General features: G+C 45.7%; 1 protein-coding gene across 1 annotated transcript in view; it reads right to left on the bottom strand.

Annotated features, from left to right (window-relative positions):
• Positions 1-23,711, bottom strand: part of gpc4 (glypican 4) — a 297,220-nt gene that overhangs the window by 123,804 nt on the left and 149,705 nt on the right. Inside the window, exon 3 of the mRNA XM_038774482.1 lies at positions 20,695-21,086. Coding sequence (XP_038630410.1) covers positions 20,695-21,086 — 392 coding nt within the window. The remainder of the gene's footprint in view (positions 1-20,694; positions 21,087-23,711) is intronic.

Below are 23,711 nucleotides of genomic sequence, written 5' to 3'. Positions count from 1 at the left end.
ACACAAAGTAATATCTATGTTAGTTTGGCTAGAGGATTGGCTAGCCAATAAAAAAGCAGAGAGTGGGGATAAATGTTCTGGTTGGCAAATTGTAACTACTGGTCTGTCACAGGGTTCGGTCCTCAGGCGACAAATATTTACAATCTATATTAATGACTTGGATGCAAGGATAGAAGGAGCACAAGTCTTCCTAACTATCGTCGGAATATCGTCAGGACCCATAGCATTTGCAGTATCCAGTGCCTTCAGCCATTTCTTGATATTTCTGCTCACATCATTTTTGCTTCTTTCATTCATTACTTTGAATCCATGCCCTCTCGTTCTCAATCCTTTCACAAGTGCAAACACTTTCTCCCTATTTACTCTTACAAGACCCCTCAGGAGTTCAAACACCTCTATTTTGATTTTGAATATCTCTATCAAATCTCTTCTCAACCTTCATTCGTCTATGGAAAACTTTTCCAATCTACCTTCATAACTGAGGTTCCTCATCCCAGAAACCATTCTCATTAATCTTTCCTGCATTCTCTCCAATACTTTCCATTCTTTCTAAGATACGACACCCAGAACTGCACACAATACTCCAGCTCAGGCTGATTTAATGACAAACAAATTCAACTTAACCTCCTTGCTCTTGTAGTCTATGCCCCTATTAATAATGCCCAGAATACTCTCTGCTTTATTGACTGCTCTCTCCACCTGTCCTGCCACATTCAGTGGTTTATCAGATTCCTCTTCTCCTGCACATCCTTTTGAGTTGCACCCTTCATAGTTCATTGTCTCTCAATTTCCTTCCTACCAAAATGAATCACCTCACGCTTCTCTACTTTGAACATTGTCTGCTCCTGTCCACTCACTCCACCAACCTGTCTATGTCACTTTGAAGGTTTACACTATCCTCAAGGTTCACAATACATCCCCAGTCTTTTTTTAATAGCCGCAATCTTTGAAATGGTGCCTTGTACACCAAGGTCTAAGTCATAAATAAATAATAGGGAAAAAAATACTGATCTCCAGGGAAACTACCACAAATCTTCCTCCAGCATTAAATACATCCATTACCCACTTTCCTGTCACTCAACCAAATCCGTATTATTGTTGCTACTATGCCTTCTATTCCATGACCTCTAAATTTGCTCACGGTCTGATGTGCGGCATTGTACCAAATGACTTCTGAAAGTCCATATACACCACATCAACAGCATTTCCCTCATCACCCCTCTCTGTTCCCTCCTTGAGAGAGTAGTGGAAGCGGAGAAAGAAACCTGTTATTTGATCGATATTTAAAATGGAAAAACTTCAAATAAAAAAAAATGATTTTCCCTTCATGAATCCTTGCTGGCTTTCCTTAATTAATCTGCTGTTGTGTCAAATTATTGCTTTTAGAAGTACCCCCACCACCAAAGATAAACAGTTTGGCCTGTATTTGCTGGATTTATCATGACACCATTTTTGGATAAAGGGTGTAACATTTGCAAAATCTCCAGTCCTCTGGCATCACCCGAGTCTAAGGAAGACTGAAAAATTATGTCCAGTGCCTTTGAACTTTCCGCTCTCACTTACATGGTTCAGTGTCACTTTTTGCTTTATAATTAGTCAGAAATGTTCCGGTCAGTCCCGGGCCTGGAGTTCCGGTCGGTCTCTGATTGTGTTTTCAGGTTGTGGTACATATCAGTACCAACAACATAGGCAGGAAAAGGGACAGGGATGTAAAACAGGAATTCAGGGAGCTAGGGTGGAAGCTGAGAGCCAGGACAGACCGTGTTGTCATCTCTGGTTTGCTGCCAGTGCCACGTGCTAGCGAGGTGAGGAACAGGGAGAGAGTGCAGATAAACACATGGCTACAGGGATGGTGTGAGGGAGGTGAGGAACAGGGAGAGAGTGCAGATAAACACATGGCTACAGGGATGGTGTAGGAGGGAGGTGAGGAACAGGGAGAGAGTGCAGTTAAACACATGGCTACAGGGATGGTGTAGGAGGGAGGTGAGGAACAGGGAGAGAGTGCAGTTAAACACATGGCTACAGGGATGGTGTAGGAGGGAGGGTTTCAGTTACTTGGATAATTGGAGCACGTTCTGGGGAAGGTGGGACCTGTCCAAACAGGAAAGGTTACACCTGAACCACAGGGGCACCAATACCCTGGGAGGATATTTGCTACATTTGCTACAGCTCTTCAGCAAATAGGAAAGGTCATTTAAACTAATTTGGCAGCGGGATGGGAAATTGATTTGTAGTCCAGGAGATAGTGTTGCTGGAGTTCAGGAAGCTGAGGGTAGTGCAGTACTGAGGAAGGTACCAAGGTCACAAGAGTGGACCTGCAGGCATGAAGGTGGTTTGAAGTGTATCTACTTCAATGCGAGGAGCAACAGGAATAAGGTTGGTGAGCTTGAAGCATGCATTGGTACCTGGGACTACGCTGTTGTGGCCATTACGGAGACGTGGATAGAACAGGGGCAGGAATGGTTGTTGGAGGTTCCGGGGTTTAGATGTTTCAGTAAGATTAGGGAAGGTGGTAAAAGAAGTGGAGGCACTAGCATTGTTCACCAAGGATAGTATAATGGCTGCAGAAAGGCAGTTTGAGGAGGATCTGTCTACTGAGGTAGTGTGGGCTGAAGTTAGAAATAGGAAAGGAGCGGTCATTTTGATAGGAGTTTTCTGTAGGCCCCCAAACAATAACAGAGATGTAGAGGCAAAGATTGCAATGCAGAGGGTAGTTGTCATGGGTGACTTTAACTTTCCAAATATTGATTGGAACCACTTTAATTCGAATAGTTTGGATGGGGCTGTTTTTATCCAGTGTGTGCAGGAGGGTTTCCTCACACAATATGTGGATAGACCGACAAGAGACGGGGCCACATTGGATTTGGTACTGGGTAATGAACCGGGACAAGTGTCAGATTTGGTTGTGGGAGAACACTTTGGAGATAGTGACCACAATTCTGTGACTTTCACTATAGCAATGGAGAGGGATAGGAACATACGGCAGGGCAAGGCTTATAACTGGCGGAAGGGTAATTACAATGCGATTAGGCGGGAATTGGGGAGCATAAGATGGAAACAGGAACTGTCAGAGATAGACACAATTGAGATGTGGAGCTTGTTCAAGGAGCAAATACTGTGTGTCCTTGATATGCATGTCCCTGTCAGGCAGGGAGGAAATGGTCGAGTGAGAGAACCATGGTTTACAAAAGCGGTTGAATGTCTTGTCAAGAGGAAGGGGGCTTATGTAAGGATGAGAAAACAAAGTTCAGTTAGGGATACAAGATAGGGAAGAAGGAGCACAAGAAAGGGCTTAGGAGAGCTAGGAAGGGGCATGAGAAGTCCTTGGCAGGTAGGATCAAGGAAAACCCCAAGGCTTTTTACACTTATGTGAGGAATAAAAGAATGGCCAAGGTGAAGTTAAGGCTGGTCAAGGACAGTAGTGGGAACGTGTGCATGGAGTCTGAAGATATAGGAGGCCCTAAATGAATACTTTTCTTCACTGTTCACAAAGGAGAGGGCCCATGTTGTTGAGGAGGATAGTGCGATACAGGCTGGTAGGCTGGAGGAGGTAGATATTCGGAAGGAAGATGTGTTAGAAATTTTGAGAAGCCTGAGGATAGATAAGTCCCCTGGGCCTGATGGGATATATCCGAGGATTCTTTGGGAGGCGAGGGATGAGATTGCAGAGCCTTTGGCTTTGATCTTTATGTCCTCACTGTCTACAGGAATAGTGCCAGAAGACTGGAGAGAGGTGAATGTTGTCCCCTTGTTCAAGAAAGGGAATAGATATAACCCTGGGAATTATAGGCCGGTTAGTCTCACATCGGTCCTAGGTAAATTATTGGAAAGGGTCCTGAGGGATAGGATTTATGATCATTTGGAAAGATCCGGCTTAATCTGGGATAGTCAGCACGGATTTGTGAGGGTTAAGTCTTATCTCACAAGTTTGATTGTATTCTTTGAGGAGGTAACTAAGTACATAGATAAAGGTAGAGCAGTTGATGTCGTATACATGGATTTTAGTAAGGCGTTTGATAAGGTGCCCCATGGTTGGCTCATGCGCAAAGTAAGGAGGCATGGCATAGAGGGAAATTTGGCCGATTGGATCAGTAACTGGCTATCACATAGAAGACAGCGGGTGATGGTAGATGGTAAATTTTCATCCTGGAGCCCAGTCACCAGCGGTGTATCACAGGGATCAGTGCTGGGTCCTCTGCTATTTGTGATATTTACCAATGACTTGGATGATGGGAGTTGAAGGTTGGGTTAGTAAATTTGCTGATGACACCAAGATTGGTGGAGTAGTGGATGAGGTGGAGGGTTGTTGTAGGCTGCAAAGAGACATTGATAGGATGCAGAGCTGGGCTGAAAAGTGGCAGATGGAGTTTAACCCTGATAAGTGTGAGGTGATTCATTTTGGTAGGACAAATTTGAATGCGGATTACAGGGTTAACGGCAGGGTTCTGAGGAATGTGGAGGAGCAGAGAGATCTCGGATTTCATGTCCATAGATCCCTGAAGGTTGCCACCCAAGTGGATAGAGCCGTGAAGAAAGCCTGTAGTGTGTAAGCATTTATTAACAGGGGATTGAGTTTAAGAGCCGTGATGTTATGCTGCAACTGTCCAGGACTCTGGTGAGACCACATTTGGAGTATTGTGTGCAGTTCTGGTCACCTCACTACAAGAGGGATGTGGAAGCATTGGAAAGGGTGCAAAGGAGATTTACCAGGATGCTGCCTGGTTTGGAGGGTAGGTTTTATGAGGAAAGGTTGAGGGAACTAGGGCTTTTCTCTTTCGAGCGGAGGAAGATGACAGACATCTTAATAGGGGTTTATAAGATGATGAGGGGGATAGATAGAGTGGACGTTCAGAGACTATTTCCTCGGGTGGATGTAGCTGTTACAAGGGGACATAACTATGAGATTCAGGGTGGGAGATATAGGAGAGAAATCCGAGGTGGGTTCTTTACTCAGAGAATGGTTCGGGTGTGGAATGGCCTGCCTGCTGTGATAGTGGAGTCGGACACTTTAGGAACTTTCAAGCGGTTATTGGATGGGCACATGGAGCACACCAGAATGACAGGGAGTGGGATAGCTTGATCTTGGTTTCGGACAAAGCTCGGCACAACATCAAGGGCCGAAGGGCCTGTTCTGTGCTGTACTGTTCTATGTTCTATCCCCACTCTCTGCCTTCTGCCAATCCTCTATCCATGCCAGGATTCCATCCCTTAACACCATGGGCTTTCAACTTACTTAACAGTCTCCTGTGCGGCATTTTGTCAAAGGCCTTCTGGAAATCGAAATAAATCACACCCACTGGTTCTCCTTTGTCTAACTTCCTTGTTACCTCCTCAAAGAACTGAAACAGATTAGTCAAACATGACCTCCCCTTGACAGTGCTGACTCAGTCCTATTTTCCCATACACTTCCAAGTGTAGCCGTCTAAAATGGCCACCTGCAAAGGACCATGGGAATTGTGGTCAACTTGGACACAGACAAGTACAGAGCCTCTGTGTATTGTGCAAAGAAGTGGAACCTGACCGAAACTTGTATCCATTAAAAGTCAATCACCATTTCCCCCATGACAACAGAGTTTGAATCAAGGAGCTACAGCAGTAGCAGACTAACCGGCGCAACTTCCCCTTATTTGGAAAGGCCTACGTGCCTGGGACAATGCCACCGAGGTATCCGCCCCCTAATTGGCCAGGATCAATGAGGGTGATCGAAACCCTATCGATCCATTGAAGCTGGAGATAGGACCGCACAAAAGGGCGCGAAAGAGAAGGATAAGAAACCCTGCGCACTGGGGCCTCTTTTGGACCGGCCTGTGTGCGACCAATTGCAGTATATCAACCAGCCAGGTTCAAGGACCCGCGATCGCTACCTGAAGGACGAGCCCAGCCGAGTCGAACCTGAAGACTTGCAACCGACCCACATGGACACAGAGCCAGTCACCCCGAAGTTTGCGCAGGTGAAGGAGGCACAGCCTGAGTGAGTGATACACAGCCAGGGTGGGAATTGGAACTTGGTAATTTGGGCAGTGTGGTAATTAAAGAGGTAAGTTGCAAATTCAAATCTTGAAAACAATTTTTCAGTTAAAAGGTCAATGTCTAGCTCAGTGTCTGATTGGCTGAAGCTGCCCCCACCCTAGTTGCTGAGAGGCAGTTATCTGCCAGTCACCTGAGGCCTGTTGAGTAGCACAAGGGTGTACATTGTATTCTTCTGTTTGAAGCTTAAATAGTGTGACTCATCTTGTTTAGCTGGGTTCTGTATAAAAGACAGACAGAAAGCACACTCAGTAAGTTTTGCGCAGGTGAAGGCAACACAGACCGAGTGAGTGGGACACAGCCAGAGTGGGAATTGGAGCTTGGTAATTTGGGCAGTGTGGTAATTCGGTGCGGAGTGGGAGGAGGTGCTGTTTCCCTTTTTGATCTGTTTCCTGGCTTTGTAACTGGTAATCAGCAGGGAGAGATCCAGAGTGCATTCGGGGAAGCAGGGAGAAAACCAGGGAGCACCCTGGGAAGGTAGGTGATATAAAATCTTACCCCCAGGTTCCAGCGACCTTCATTTTCTGGAGCGAGAGAGAGCAGGGATCAGCTTGGGAACAGGTAAGTGATAGATATTCTGCTATTCTGAGTGATCCGAATGGGGGGGGGACTGAAAAGTAACGTTACAGGAAAGCTGTGACCTGATTGGCTGATAGGGAATCTGCACTAAATTTAAAAAAGTTAAACATTGTTAAACTAATTAACATAATTAATCATTTACTTAATCATAATTTAGAGGGGTATCTAAACCAGAGATCGGAGAGTACTGTATTTAGCTTTCACATTTATAGTAGAAATCTAGTGCTAGGAAACGTATAGTTAAGAGTAAGTTTTTAAAAAAACTTTTTAAACTTAATTTACTAATTAATTAACTCAATGTCAATTAGAGGGGTGAAGTGCTCTGACTGTGAGATGTGGCAGGTCCGGGAGGCTTCCAGCATCCAGGAATGCTTCATCTGCAGAAAGTGCCCCCAACTGGAGCTCCTCACAGACCGCATGGTTCAGTTGGAGCAGCAGTTGGATGCACTTAGGAGCATGCAGGTGGCGGAAAGCATCATAGACAGCAGTTATATAAATGTGGTCACACCAAGGCAGAGAAATGGGTGACCACCAGAAAGGGCAGGCAGTTAGTGCAGGAATCCCCTGTGGTTGTCCCCCTCTCGAACAGATATACCCCTCTGGATACTGTCAGGGGGGAATAGCCTCTCAGGGGATACCAGCAGCAGCCAGAGCAGTGGCACCACGGCTGGCTCTGATGTTCAGCAGGGAGGGTCAAAGAGCAATAGTCATAGAGGACTATATAGTCAGGGGCACAGATAGGCGCTTCCGTGGACGTGAAAGAGACTCCAGGATGGTATTTTACCTCCCTGGTGCCAGGGTCCAGGTAGTCTCAGAACGGGTAGCGGGCATCCTAAAGGGGGAGGGCAAACAGGCAGAGGTTGTTGTACATATTGGTACGAACAACATAGGCAGGAAGGGGGATGAGGTCCTGCAGCAGGAGATCAGGGAGCTCGGCAGAAAGTTAAAAGCCAGGACCTCTAGGGTTGTAATCTCGGGATTACTCCCTGTGCCACGTGCCAGTGAGGCTAGAAATAGGAAGATAGAGCAGCTAAACACGTGGCTAAACAGCTGGTGTAGGAGGGTGGGTTTCAGTTATCTGGACCACTGGGAGCTCTTCCGGGTCAGGTGTGACTTGTATAAGAACGACGGGTTGCATCTAAACTGGAGAGGCATAAATATCCTGGCTGCGAGGTTTGCTAGTGTCACACGGGGAGGGTTTAAACTAGTATGGCAGGGGGGATGGGTAACGGAGCAATAGGTCAGAAGGTGAAAAAGTTGAGGGAGAACTAGGAAATAGGGCCAGTATGGCTGAGGAAGAGCAGACAGGGAGATGTTGCTGAAAACAGCGCGTCTGGTGGCCTGAAGTCCATATGACCCGATGGGCTGAATGGCCTCCTTCTGCACTGTAAATTCTATGATACGTTTTAATGCAAGAAGTATAACGGGTAAGGCAGATGCATTTAGAGCTTAGATTAGTACTTGGAACTCTGATGTTGTTGCCATTACAGAGACCTGGTTGAGGGAAGGACAGGATTGGCAGCTAAATGTTCCAGGATTTAGATGTTTCAGGCAGGATAGAGGGGGATGTAAAAGGGGTGGTGGAGTTGTGCTGCTGGTTCGGGAGAATATCACAGCTGTACTGCGGGAGGACACCTCAGAGGGCAGCGAGCCTATACGAGTAGAGATCAGGAATAAGAAGGGTGCAGTCACAATGTTGGGGGTTTACTACAGGCCTCCCAACAGCCAGCGGGAGATAGAGGAGCAGATAGGGTTGTTGTGATGGGAGACTTTAATTTCCCCAATACTGACTGTGACTTACTTAGTGCTCGGGGCATGGACGGGGCAGAGTTTGGAAGGAACATCCAGGAGAGCTTCTTAAAACAATATGTAGATAGTCCAACTAGGGAAGGGGCTGTACTGGACCTGGTATTGGGGAATGAGCCCGGCCAGGTGGTAGAAGTTTCAGTCGGGGAGCATTTCAGGAAAAGTGACGATAATTCAGTAAGTTTTAAAGTGCTGGTGGACAAGGATAAGAGTGGTCTGGTCCTAGGGTGAATGTGCTCAATTAGGGGAAGACTAATTATAACAATATTAGGCGGGAACTGAAGAACCTAGATTGGGGGGTGGATGTTTGAGGTTAAATCAACATCTGACATGTGGGAGGCTTTCAAATGTCAGTTGAAAGGAATTCAGAACCGGCATGTTCCTGTGCGAAAGAAGGATAAATACGGCAAATTTCGGGAACCTTGGATAACGAGAGATATTGTCAGCCTCGTCAAAAAGAAAAAGGAGGCATTTGTCAGGGCTAGAAGGCTGGGAACAGACAAAGCCTGTGTGGAATATAAGGAAAGTAGGAAGGAACTTAAGCAAGGAGTCAGGAGGGCCAAAAGGGGTCACGGAAAGTCATTGGCAAAGAATGTAAGGAAAATCCCAAGGCTTTTTACATGTACATAAAAAGTAAGAGGGTAGCCAGGGAAAGGGTTGGCCCACTGAAGGACAGGCAAGGGAATCTATGTGTGGAGCCAGAGGAAATGGGCGAGGTACTAAATGAATACTTTGCATCAGTATTCACCAAATAGAAGGAATTGGTGGATGTTGAGTCTGGAGAAGGATGTGTAGATAGCCTGGGTCACATTGAGATCCAAAAAGACGAGTATTCAGGTCCACAGGTCACTGAAAATAACAGACTCTAAAATCTTACTAATGACCGAAGTCGGGCCAACCGGCGATAATTTCCCGTCTTCTGCCTCCTCCCTTCTTAAACAGTGGTGTTACATTAGCCACTTCCCAGTCCTCTGGGAACCTTACTGCTTACAGTGATTCCTGAAAGATCATCACCAATGCCTCCAAAATTTACTCAGCTATCTCTTTTAGACCCTGAGGTGTAGTCCATCCGGTCCAGGTGACTTATCCACTTTCAGACCTTTCAGTTTCCCCAGAACTTTCTCTTTAGTAATGGTCACTGCACTCTGCCCCCTGGTTCTCCTGGAGCTCTGGCATCCCACCGTGAAGACTGATGCAAAGTAACTATTCAGTTTCTCTGCCATTTCTTTGTTTCCTATCATTACTTCTCCAGCCACATTTCCCAGTGGTCCAATGTCTACTTTTGGCTCTCTCTTACCTTTTATATATTGAAAAAACACTTAACTCTTCCCATCTTCCTTTATATTACTAGCTAGCTTGCACTCATACTTCATCTTCTCCTCACTTATTTTTTAGTTGTCCTCTGTTCGCTTTTAAAGGCTTCCCAATCCTCTGGTTTCCCACTAATGTTCGCCATTTTGTATGCTTTTTCTTTAGCCTTTATGCTGTCATAGAACATCGAACATAGAACATAGAACATAGAACGATACTCTTTGCGTAAAAAACCTACCTCTGACGTCTATCCTATATCTATTACCCCTCAATTTAAGGCTATGTCCCCTCGTGCTAGCCACCTCCATCCACGGGAGAAGGCTCTCACTGTCCACCCTATCTAACCCTCTGATCATTTTGTATGCCTCTATTAAGTCACCTCTTAACCTTCTTCTCTCTAACGAAAACAACCTCTAGTCCATCAGCCTTTCCTCATAAGATTTTCCCTCCATACCAGGCAACATCCTGGTAAATCTCCTCTGCACCCGTTCCAAAGCTTCCACGTCTTTCCTATAATGAGGCGACCAGAACTGTACGCAATACTCCAAATGCGGCCGTACCAGAGTTTTGTACAGCTGCAACATGACCTCATGGCTCCGGAACTCAATCCCTCTGCCAATAAAGGCCAACACACCATAGGCCTTCTTTACAACCCTATCAACCTGGGTGGCAACTTTCAGGGATCTATGTACATGGACACCGAGATCCCTCTGCTCATCCACACTACCAAGGATTTTACCATTAGCCAAATAGTCCGCATTCCTGTTATTCTTTCCAAAGTGAATCACCTCACACTTCTCTACATTAAACTCCATTTGCCACCTCTCAGCCCAGCTCTGCAGCTTATCTATGTCCCTCTGTAACCTGAAACATCCTTCCACACTGTCTACAACTCCACCGACTTTAGTGTCGTCTGCAAATTTACTCACCCAACCTTCTGTGCTCTCCTCTAGGTCATTTATAAAAATGACAAACAGCAACGGCCCCAGAACACATCCTTGTGATACGCCACTCGTAACTGAACTCCATTCTGAACATTTGCCATCAACCACCACCCTCTGTCTTCTTTCAACTAGCCAATTTCTGATCCACATCTCTAAATCACCCTCAATCCCCAGCCTCCGTATTTTCTGCAATAGCCAACCGTGGGGAACCTTATCACACGCTTTACTGAAATCCAAATACACCACATCAGCTGCTCTACCCTCGTCTACCTGTTCAGTCACCTTCTCAAAGAACTCGATAAGGTTTGTGAGGCATAACCTACCCTTCACAAAACCATGCTGACTATCCCTAATCATATTATTCCTATCTAGATGATTATAAATCGTATCTCTTATAATCCTCTCCAAGACTTTACCCACAACAGACGTGAGGCTCACCGGCCTATAGTTACCGGGGTTATCTCTACTCCCCTTCTTGAACAAAGGGACCACATTTGCTATCCTCCAGTCCTCTGCCACTATTCCTGTAGCCAATGGTGACCTAAAAATCAAAGCCAAAGGCTCAGCAATCTCTTCCCTGGCTTCCCAGAGAATCCTAGGATAAATCCCATCAGGCCCCGGGGACTTATCTATTTTCACCTTGTCCAGAATTGCCAACACTTCTTCCCTACGCACCTCAATGCCATCTATTCTAATAGCCTGGGTCTCAGCATTCTCCTCCACAACATTATCTTTTTCCTGAGTGAATACTGACGAAAAGTATTCATTTAATATCTTGCTTATCTCCTCAGCCTCCACACACAACTTCCCACCACTGTCCTTGACTGGCCCTACTCTTACCCTAGTCATTCTTTTATTCCTGACATACCTATAGAAAGCTTTTGGGTTTTCCTTGATCCTACCTGCCAAAGACTTCTCATGTCCCCTCCTTGCTCGTCTTAGCTCTCTCTTTAGATCCTTCCTCGCTTCCTTGTAACTATCAAGCGCCGCAACTGAAACTTCACGCCTCATCTTCACACAGGCCTCCTTCTTCCTCTTAACAAGAGATTCCACTTCTTTGGTAAACCACGGTTCCCTCGCTCTACCCCTTCCTCCCTGCCTGACTGGTACGTACTTATCATGAACACGCAATAGCTGTTCCTTGAACAAGCTCCACATATCCAGTGTGCCCAACCCTTGCAGCCTACTTCTCCAACCTACACATCCTAAGTCATGTCTAATGGCATCATAATTGCCCTTCCCCCAGCTATAACTCTTGCCATGCAGGGTATACTTATCCCTTTCCGTCACTAACGTAAAGGTCACCGAATTGTGGGCACTGTCTCCAAAATGCTCACCTACCTCCAGATCTAACACCTGGCCTGGTTCATTACCCAAAACCAAATCCAATGTGGCCTCGCCTCTTGTTGGCCTGTCAACATATTGTGTCAGGAAACCCTCCTGCACACATTGTACAAAGAACGACCCATCTAATGTACTCGAGCTATATCTTTTCCAGTCAATATTTGGAAAGTTAAAGTCTCCCTACCCTGTTACTTTCGCTCTTTTCCAGAATCATCTTCGCCATCCTTTCCTCTACATCCCTAGAACTATTAGGTGGCCTATAGAAAACTCCCAACAGGGTGACCTCTCCTTTCCTGTTTCTAACCTCAGCCCATACTACCTCAGAAGAAGAGTCCCCATCTAGCATCCTTTCCGCCACCATAATACTGTCCTTGACTAGCAGCGCCACACCTCCCCCTCTTTTGCCCCCTTCTCTGAGCTTACTAAAACACCTAAACCCCGGAACCTGCAACAACCATTCCTGTCTCTGCTCTATCCATGTCCTTGACTTCCCTCGTCAGCCATGGATGCCTTGTCCTCCCCCTTAGCATGTTTCCTCCTCCTCCTTGGGATGAATTTCTGTTGTTCCTCCTGAATAACCCCCAAAAACTCCTGCCATTGCTGTTCCACAGTCTTCCCTGCTAGGCTCCTTTTCCAATCAACTCTGGCCAGCTCCTCCCTCATATCTTTGTAGTTACCCTTATTTAACTGTAATACCGTGACATCTGATTCCAGCTTCTCCCTCTCAAACTGCAGGGTAAATTATCATATTGTGGTCACTGCTCCCTCCGGGTTTCTTCACCTTAAGTTCCCTAATCAAGTCCGCCTCATTACACATCACCAGATCCAGAATTGCCTGTTCCCGGGTAGGCTCTATCACAATCTGCTCCAAAAAAAACATCCCTTAGACATTCATCAAATTCCTTTCCTTGGGATCCACTACCAACCTGATTTTCACAGTCCACCTGCATATTGAAGCCCCCATGATTATTGTAATATTGCCTTTTTTACATGCCTTTTCGATCTCCTGATTTATTTTTTGCCCCACATCCTGACTACTGCTAGGGGGCCTGTACACAACTCCCATCAGGGTCTTTTTACCTTTGCGATTCCTCATCTCTACCCACAGAGATTCTATGCCTTCTGATCCGATATCGCTCCTTGCTATTGATTTAACGTCATTCCTTACGAACAATTCAACCCCTCCCCCTTTGCCCATCTGCCTGTCCTTTCGATAGGACATATATCCTTGGATATTTAGATCCCAGCCCTGATCCCCTTGCAGCCACGTCTCTGTGATGCCCACAACATCGTACCGTCCAATTTCAATGTGCGCAACAAGCTCTGTATATTGTGCGCATTTAGGTACAACATCCTCAATCCTGCATTGACCACCTCTCCTTTCACACTCTCCTCAGTCACTGTACCTTGTACTGTGGCCTTTTTTGATTTTTGACTGCGGCTTCTCTGCCTTACACTTTCCCCCTTACTGCTTTTTGTATCGGGCACCATTTACTTCCCTCCAACTTCCTGCATCGGTTCCCATCCCCCTGCCACATTAGTTTCAACCCTCCACAACAGCACTAGAAAACACCCCCATCCCCCCACCCCAGACATCGGTTCCAGCGCTGCCTAGGTGCAGACCGTCCGGTTTGTACTGGTCCCACCTCCCCCAGAACCGGTCCCAATGCCCCAGGAATTTGAATCCCTCCCTCTTGCACCATCTCTCGAGCCACGCATTCATCCTACCTATCCTGACATTCGTACTCTGACTAGCTCGTGGCACTGGTAGCAATCCTGAGATTACTACCTTTGAGGTCCTACTTTTTAGATTAAATCACATGGGGTCAGGGGTGAACACGCTAGACGGATTCATAACTGGCTTGGCCATAGAAGACAGAGGGTAGCAGTGGAAGGGTGTTTTTCCGAATGGAGGTCTGTAACTAGTGGTGTTCCACAGGGATCAATACTGGGACTTCTGTCATATATAAAAATGACTTGGAAAAAATCTAGTAAATCTGATTAGCAAGTTTACGGATGATACTAAGATTGCTGGAGTGGAGTTGCGGATAGTGATGAAGATGGTCAGAGAATGCAGCAGGCTATAGATAGGCTGCAAAATTGGGCAGAGAAATGGCAGATGGAATTTAACCCAGACAACTGCAAGGTGATGCATTTTGGTAGATCCAATTCAGAAGAGCTATAAAATGAATGACAGAACCATCAGGAGCAGAGACACACAGAAAGATCTGGGCGTGCAGGTCCACAGATCCTTAAAAGTGGCCGCACAGGTGAAATTGGTGATAAAGAAAGCATATGGCATACTTGCCTTCATAGGACAGGGCTGAGAGTATAAAAGTTCACAAATTATGTTGGTTGGGCCACATTTGAAATACTGTGTCCAATTCTGGTCACCGCACTACCCAGATGGACGTGGAGGCTTTGGAGAGAGTACAGAAAAGGTTTACCAGGATGTTGCCTGGTATGGGGGGTATTAGCTATGAGGAGAGGTTGAGTAAACTGGGATTCTTCTCCCTCGAGAGACGGAGGCTGAGGGGCGACCTGATAGAAGTTTATAACTAAAGTATTAAATGTATTAGAACATAGAACATAGAACACTACAGCGCAGTACGGGCCCTTCGGCCCTCGATGTTGCGCCGACCTGTGAAACTATCTGAAGCCTATCTGACCTACACTATTCCATTTTCATCCATATGTCTATCCAGTGACCACTTAAATGCCCTTAAAGTTGGCGAGTCTACTACTGTTGCAGGCAGGGCTTTCCACACCCCTACTACTCTCTGAGTAAAGAAGCTGCCTCTGACATCTGTCTTATATCTATCACCCCTCAATTTAAAGCTATGTCCCCTCGTGTTGGTCATCACCATCCGAGGAAAAAGACTCTCACTGTCCACCCTATCTAACCCTCTGACTATCTTATATGTCTCTATTAAGTCACCTCTCGGCCTTCTCCTCTCTAACGAAAACAACCTCAATTCCCTGAGCCTTTCCTTGTAAGACCTTCCCTCCATACCAGGCAACATCCTAGTAAATCTCCTCTGAACCCTTTCCAAAGCTTCCACATCCTTCCTATAATGTGGTGACCAGAACTGCACGCAGTACTCCAGGTGCGGCCGCAACAGAGTTATGTACCGCTGCAGCATGACCTTGTGGTTCCAAAACTCAATCCCCCTGCTTATAAAGGCTAGCACACCATATGCCTTCTTAACAGCCCTATTAACCTGGGTGGCAACTTTCAGGGATTTATGTACCTGGATGCCGAGATCTCTCTGTTCATCTACACTACCAAGAATCTTGCCATTAGCCCAGTACTCTGCATTCCTGTTACTCCTTCCAAAGTGAACCACCTCACACTTTTCCGCATTAAACTCCATCTGCCACCTCTCAGCCCAGCTCTGCAGCTTATCTATGTCCCTCTGTATCCTATAACATCCTTCAGCACTATCCACAACTCCACCAACCTTCGCGTCATCTGCAAATTTACTAACCCATCCTTCTACACCCTCTTCCAGGTCATTTATAAAAATGAAAATGAAATGAAATGAAAATCGCTTATTGTCACGAGTAGGCTTCAATGAAGTTACTGTGAAAAGCCCCTAGTCGCCACATTCCGGCGCCTGTCCGGGGAGGCTGGTACGGGAAACAGCAGTGGCCCCAAAACAGATCCTTGTGGTACACCACTAGTAACTGAACTCCAGGATGAACATTTGCCATCAACCACCACCCTCTGTCTTCTTTCAGCTAGCCAATTACTGATCCAAACCGCTAAATCACCTTCAATCCCATACTTCCTTATTTTCTGCAATAGCCTACCGTGGGGAACCTTATCAAACGCCTTACTGAAATCCATATACACCACATCAACAGCTTTACCCTGATCCACCTGTTTGGTCACCTTCTCAAAAAACTCAATAAGGTTTGTGAGGCATAACCTACCCTTCACAAAACCGTGTTGACTATCGCTAATCAACTTGTTCTTTTCAAGATGATTATAAACCCTATCTCTTATAACCTTTTCCAACATTTTACCCACAACCGAAGTAAGGCTCACAGGTCTATAATTACCAGGGTTGTCTCTACTCCCCTTCTTGAACAAGGGGACAACATTTGCTATCCTCCAGTCTTCCGGCACTATTCCTGTCGACAAAGACGACATAAAGATCAAGGACAAAGGCTCTGCAATCTCCTCCCTGGCTTCCCAGAGAATCCTAGGATAAATCCCATCTGGCCCAGGGGACTTATCTATTTTGACATTTTCCAAAATTGCTAACACCTCCTCCTTTTGAACCTCAATTCCATCTAGCCTGGTCGACTGAACCTGAGTGTTCTCCTCGACAACATTGTCTTTCTCCAGTGTAAACACTGACGAAAAATATCCATTTAACGCTTCCCCTATCTCCTCTGATTCCACACACAACTTTCCACTACTATCCTTGATTGGCCCTAATCTTACTCTAGTCATTCTTTTGTTCCAGATATACCTATAGAAAGCCTTAGGGTTTTCCTTGATCCTATCCGCCAACGACTTTTCGTGTCCTCTCCTCGCTCTTCTTAACTCTCCCTTTAGGTCCTTCCTGGCTAACTTGTAACTCTCAAGTGCCCTAACTGAGCCTTCATGTCTCATCCTAACATAAGCCTTCTTCTTCCTCTTGACAAGTGCTTCAACTTCCTTAGTAAACCACGGTTCCCTTGCTCGACAACTTCCTCCCTGCCTGACAGGTACATACTTATCAAGGACACGCAGTAGCTGTTCCTTGAAAAAGCTCCACATTTCGATTATACCCATCCCCTGCAGTTTCCTTCCCCATCCTATACATCCTAAATCTTGCCGAATAGCATCATAATTGCCTTTCCCCCAGCTATAATTCTTGCCTTGCGGTATATACCTATCCCTGCCCATTGCTAAAGTAAACATAACCGAGTTGTGATCACTATCACCAAAGTGCTCACCTACATCTAAATCTAACACCTGGCCGGGTTCATTACCCAGTACCAAATCCAATGTGGCCTCGCCCCTTATTGGCCTGTCTACATACTGTGTCAGAAAACCCTCCTGAAAATGAATGAAAAAATGAATGAAAACTGCACGCACTGCACAAAAACTGACCCATCAAAAGTACTCGAACTATAGTATTTCCAGTCAATATTTGGAAAGTTAAAGTCCCCCATAACAACTACCCTGTTACACTCGCTCCTGTCCAGAATCATCTTTGCAATCCTTTCCTCTACATCTCTGGAACTATTCGGAGGTCTATAGACAACTCCCAACAGGGTGACCTCTCCTCTCCTGTTCCTAACCTCGGCCCATACTACCTCAGTAGACGAGTCCTCGAGCGTCCTTTCTACTGCCGTAATACTTTCCTTGATTAACAATGCCACACCCCCCCCCTCTTTTACCATCTTCTCTGTTCTTACAGAAACATCTAAATCCTGGAACCTGCAAGAACCATTCCTGTCCCTGCTCTACCCATGTCTCCGAAATCGCCACAACATCGAGATCCCAGGTACCAACCCATGCTGCAAGCTCACCCACCTTATTCCGGATGCTCCTGGCGTTGAAGTAGACACACTTCAAACCAGCGTCCTGCTTGCCGGTGCCCTCTTTCGAACTTTTAACCCTATCCCTGACCTCACTACTCTCAACATCCTGTACACTGGGACTACAATTTAGGTTCCCATCCCCCTGCTGAATTAGTTTAAACTGTATTGTGTATAATTATTTTAAATTGTAGACTTCAGAGACTGGCACCTCCGGAACTGTTTATGACTGATGCAATCATGTATAACTTTAAGTATTTTATGAACAAGATCAATGTAAAGGCCAGTTGTACTTTATGTTTGACCGCTGGATTTTATAAAGTTTCTAAAATTATTAGGGGTATAGATAGGGTGAACAGTTGGAGGCTTTTTCCCAGCGCACAAATGACAATTACAAGGGGTAATTGTCCTTGTAATGATATGGCGGGGTTCATCAAATTGGAGAGGGTGAAATTTGCCCTGAGGGGATCAGTACAAGGGTTCTTTAGGCGGTGGCAGCCTTTCCTGGACTTCCTGGCACAACGGTAGGGAAATAGGCCGGCAGCAGCAGCAACCCGGGGGAGATGGGGGGGGGGGGGAGAAAGAGAGGGGAGGGGGGGGGAGAGAGGGGGGGGGGAAGAGAGGGGGGGGGGAAGAGAGGGGGGGGGAAGAGAGGGGGGGGAAGAGAGGAGGGGGGGGTTTGTTGAGGGGGAAGGGAGAAACGTGTAAGTGTTTATTGAATATGCCCGGTGCTTATCTATTTCTTCTTTTTGTAGTTACTGGGAGGGGGGGGGGGGGTTTGGTTTTGGGAGTTATTGTGTTTTTTCTTTTTGTTGTTAATATGGTTTTCTTGTTGCTATTTTATGTTTTTGATACGTTTTTGAAAATCTTAATAAAAATTATTTTTTTAAAAACTTATCTGGATGGGCACATGAATAATAATAATCTTTATTGTCACAAGTCGGTTGACATTAACACTGCAATGAAGTTACTGTGAAAAACCCCGAGTCGCCACATTCCAGCACCTGTTCGGGTACAGAGAGGGAGAATTCAGAATGTCCAATTCACCCAACAGCACGTCTTTTGGGACTTGTGTGAGGAAACCGGAGCACCCAGAGGAAACCCATGCAAACACAGCGAGAACGTGCAGACTCCACGCAGACAGTGACCCAAGCCAGGAATCGAACATGGGACCCTGGAGCTATGAAGCAACAGTGCAACCCACTGTGCTACCGTGCTTCCATAAAGAGGTATAGATGGATACAGGCGGTTAGTCTAGATAGGACACGTGATCAGCACAGCCTTGGAGGGCCGAAGGGCTTGTTCCTGTGCTGTATTGTTTTTTGACCATGCTGCCTGTCTAACCTAAAACCTTCTATGCTTCTGGAACCCGTATCCCTCTATTCCCATGCTGTTCATGTATTTGTCAAGGTGCCCCGTAAACGTCACTATCGTCCCGGCTTCCACCACCTCCTCTGGCAGCGAGTTCCAGAACCCACCACCCGCTGTAAAAAAACTTCCCTTATACATCTCGTCTAAACTTTGCCCCTCGCACCTTAAACCTATGCCCCCTAGTAATTGACTCTTCCACCCTGGGAAAATGCTTTTGACTATCCACTCTGTCTATGCCCATCATAGGGGCTGGTTTAGCACAAGGCTAAATTGCTAGCTTTGAAAGCAGACCAAGGCAGGCCAGCAGCACGGTTCAATTCCCGTACCAGCCTCCCCGAAAAGGCACCGGAATGTTGTGACTCGGGGCTTTTCACAGTAACTTCATTTGAAACCTACTTGTGAAATAAGCGATTTTCATTTCAATTTTGTAGATTTATATCAGGTCGCCCCATAAGTCGTTCCAGTGAGAGCAAACTGAGTTTATCGAACCTCTCCTCATAGCTAATGCCCTCCATACCAGCCAACATCTGGTAAACTTCTTCTGTACCCTCTCCAAAACCCCCACATCCACAGGTAGTGCGCTGACCAGAACTGAACATGACATTCCAAGTGTGGCCTAGTCAAGGGTTCTATAAAGCTGCAACATGACTTGCCAATTGTTAAACTGAATACCCCATCCGATGAAGGCAAGCATGGCGTATGCCTTCTTGACTACCTTCTCCACCTGCGTTGCCACTTTCAGTGACCTGTGGACCTGTACACCCAGATACCTCTGCCTGTCAATACTCTTGAGGGTTCTGCCATTTGCTGTATATTTCCCATCTGTATTCGGCCTTCCAAAATGCAGTACCTCAGATTTGTCCGGATTAAACCCCATCTGCCATCTCTCCACCCAAGTCTCCAACCGATCTATATCCTGCTTATCCAAAATGACGTTTGATTCTGTGTTTGCACATCACATAGCCAAACAAAAGGCAACTCATCCACCGATACAGGTTCAGCTTGGCCCTGTCTGTTTCTAGGCTCCTCTACAGCCAACGGCTAATGATTGATATTGTTGTGACCCCTCTGAGGTCCCTTATGGCTTTATTCTGTGAGCAATTATATTAAATCTCAAACTTTGCCGACTTTCAACAAAACATACTGGCCCCTCACCAAAAACATGGGGGGTTGGTCCAGGATCATAATACATTGTAAATATTTGTTGATAAATAAATAGACCTAATTCTTTATCATAAAAATTGAATACGTCAAGCTGGTTTATGATGTTTAATACAAATGCAAAAAATTCAAGTTATCTTCACTGTCCGAAAGGTAGCTTCCCTTCAGGGAGAAGGATGGTTATGAGTAATTTCCCAGACAAGGTGCATTGGCCTTGGAGTGGGTGCAGTGTCAATTCACTAGAATGATACTGGAGCTAAAAGGGTTGATTTATGAAGTGTAATTTCACAGACTGGGCTTGCAATCCCTCGAGTGTACAATCGCGCAAGCACGCCCACTCTGACCAGCGCCCCAAAAAAAGTTGGTGGGAATGGTGGTCAAATAAATATTGTTAAACTGAGATTGACAGATTTCTGATTGGGGAGGGTTATTATGGGATACAGAAACAAGATAATTCTAAGGAGTCAGGATTCAGATTCATGGGGCAACGGCTGCATTCAACAGGAAACCCCATTGATAACTGTGGAACCAGAAGATTCCGCCTCCCAATGTTACAATCCAACAATGAATAAGAGACATTGTACACCCTGATCACAGCAACAAATATACTTACTGTTGACACTTTGTTGACAACATCTTGTGCGACATCGAGACCTTGTGCAAAGGTTCGGGCAGCAATGAACGCCCTTGTCACCTGAAGCTTCAGCTTACGTGGTACGTCTCCAAATGGCTTCAGCTGCTCTGTATACTTGCTCACACATTCCAGATATTCTTCAGTGAAATGATACTGAGGGTTTACCAACTGAAACATCCGCTCCAGGAGACGAGCCCAGAAGTCACTCAGCATGTCCTCCAGATTTAGATTTCCAAACACATAGTACTTCTTCATCTCCTTAAATAGGTCCTGGAATACCTCAGAGTTTTGCATATATAGTTGACCATAAGTCCGTACAAACATATCGTTCAAGGATTTTTCTGCATTCTCTATCAGTTCCTTAAAGAAGTCTGTGGAAATGAATGATTAAGTTTTAATTAAATCCATTATTAGCTGATTAAACTGAATCAATCACCAATTTCTAACATTAACATTCACACCTATTATAACAGATGTATCTAGTGGATTAAACTGTGAAGCGTTATTATGGCATTTGAACTGTGGAAATCAACAAAGAAGGACTCCGTTTTCCTTTCCTTCCTTTGAGCAGTGAAGGGCAACCTCAGCTAATGGGCAGGCTGCATGATTGGCTCTCCTGCATCGCAGTGGGCTGCATGATTGGCTCTCCTGCATCGCAGTGGGCTGCATGAGTGGCCCTTCTGCATCTCGGCGGGCTGCATGAGTGGCCCTCCTGCATCGCAGTGGGCTGCATGAGTGGCCCTTCTGCATCTCGGCGGACTGCATGAGTGGCCCTCCTGCATCGCAGTGGGCTGCATGAGTGGCCCTCCTGCATCGCAGTGGGCTGCATGAGTGGCCCTCCTGCATCGACCAAGCAGGCCAGCAGCACGGTTCGATTCCCGTACCAGCCTCCCCGGACAGGTGCCGGAATGTGGCGACTAGGGGCTTTTCACAGTAACCTCATTGAAGCCTAATCGTGACAATAAGCGATTTTCATTTCATTTCATTTCACTAACCATGGCCGCATGATAAGATTAGATATATTTCATACACTATGTATTAATTGAACGATCAACTTCAAATGGTAAAAACAAAATAAATAATTAACTTTGGGCAGAGGAGGGACATGGTTCTCATGTGTCCATGTTGTAAGCGATCAGCACGCACCTCACTGCACTTCTTGCTTTACGTGTGAATCACTTCAGTCATAATGGTAGAACAAAACGTTGCAGACGGAAATCAGCAGAATGTGGCAACACTGCGCATGGAAACAGTCAACAAAATGTCTCGTGGGACACATTCAGAACCTAGGTGGGCCATAGTTTGCCGACCATTGCTTTGAGGGTCATCATTTTGCTCAATAACTTCATAATAGCAACTGTCTTCCAGGCCATTGCAACCCCTCCAGAGGTGGTGAATGGTGCTGTCCAAGTTTTTTCTCTTACCCTTTCCCATTCAATGCACATGACAGAACAAAGATCCTCACTTACTCCCTGAATAGATAGTTGTGAAAATGCCTAATTTCATGATTCATGTGTTGCATATCATAGAATCATATAATAGAATTTCCAGTGTAGGAGGAGACCATTCGGCCCATCGAGTTTGCACTGGCTCTTGGAAAGAGCACCCCACTTAAGTCAACACCTCCACCCGATCCCCATAAACCAGCAGCCCCACCGAACTGAAGGGCAATTTAGCATGACCAATCCACCTAACCTGCACATCTTTGGACTGTGGGAGGAAACCGGAGCACCCGGAGGAAACCCACGCACACATGGGGAGGACGTGCAGACTCCGCACAGACAGGGACCCAGCCGGGAATCGAACCAAGCAGGAACATATTTTTTAATTTGGGGAAAATCAAATCTGTAAATGTAATGTGATGGAGTCTGAATCATTAAATGGTTTCAAGAAGGAGATAGATATATTTCGGATTAAAAAATGGGTCATAGGAATATGGGGAACAGCTGGAGAGGTTGATTTGAGGCCAGGGATCAGCCAAGATCTGATTAAATGGCAGTGTAGGCTCAAAGGTCTGAATTGCCAAATTCTGCTCCTAATTCTTATGTTCCTATGAAATTGAAACTTAAATCACCAGATTATCCAAGATCATTCCATGTAAATTTACAAAATCAGAATTAGAAGAGTGAGAGATACAAAACTGCAAATAAACCCACTTTTCTGCTAATCGAAATGCTTTCATTAGAAATTAGAAAGGTTGAAAAGAAATTTGTAAACAAGGACAAGTCTTGAAGTATCCATATACTTTTCAGATCAAAGACAGCTTTTGGGAACTGTGGATGATCAGTTTCAATCTCTATCTGATACATCTCAGTTGTGCCATGTTGCCTTGGGGATAGGGAACAGGGGTGGCTACACTTTTGTGTTGTGTTTATCTCTGTTTTCTTATAGACACAAGCAGTTTTTTCAAATAATAGTAAGAGCTTGGAAGCAGTCAGCAAGAGATAAATCTGCCAGCAGCTGTAGACTACTAAACGCAAAAACAATGAAGCCCTATTCTGAGGTGCTTAAAAAGAACTAGGGGTCAGCTGACTGAAGGAAGGACCCTAAGAAATATCAAACGTCGGAAAACTGCGGGAACACGGAGGAGAATCAAAGTGACTTTCTAACAACTGTGACACAACCTGATTTTGTCTCAAGAAAGGTGAAGGAGCACTCAAGATCCTGTAAAGTACGGGGGACTACATGGGTGAAAACATAAATAGAAAACATCCAAGTTGGAGCAGGAGAAGGTCATCAGCCCCTCAGTCTGCTCCACCATTCACTAAGATTATGGTCGATCTGACTGGAACCTCTCGCCGCACCGTTTTTATAAAAATGTATTTTATTACAAACGTGAATAAAAAGTTACAACACATAAACAATTTGGGAAACAGGCGTCCCAACAAACTACGACACAGTTTCTACAAGTCTTTCCCCTTTTTCACCAACCCCCCCACCCCGGGACAACTCCTCAAACATGGTCACGAACATCCCCCACCTTGCCTGAAACTCCT

The sequence above is a fragment of the Scyliorhinus canicula genome, chromosome 17 (assembly GCF_902713615.1).
Source record: "Scyliorhinus canicula chromosome 17, sScyCan1.1, whole genome shotgun sequence".
NCBI lineage: Eukaryota > Metazoa > Chordata > Chondrichthyes > Carcharhiniformes > Scyliorhinidae > Scyliorhinus > Scyliorhinus canicula.
This window is presented reverse-complemented; position numbering and strand designations above follow the sequence as displayed.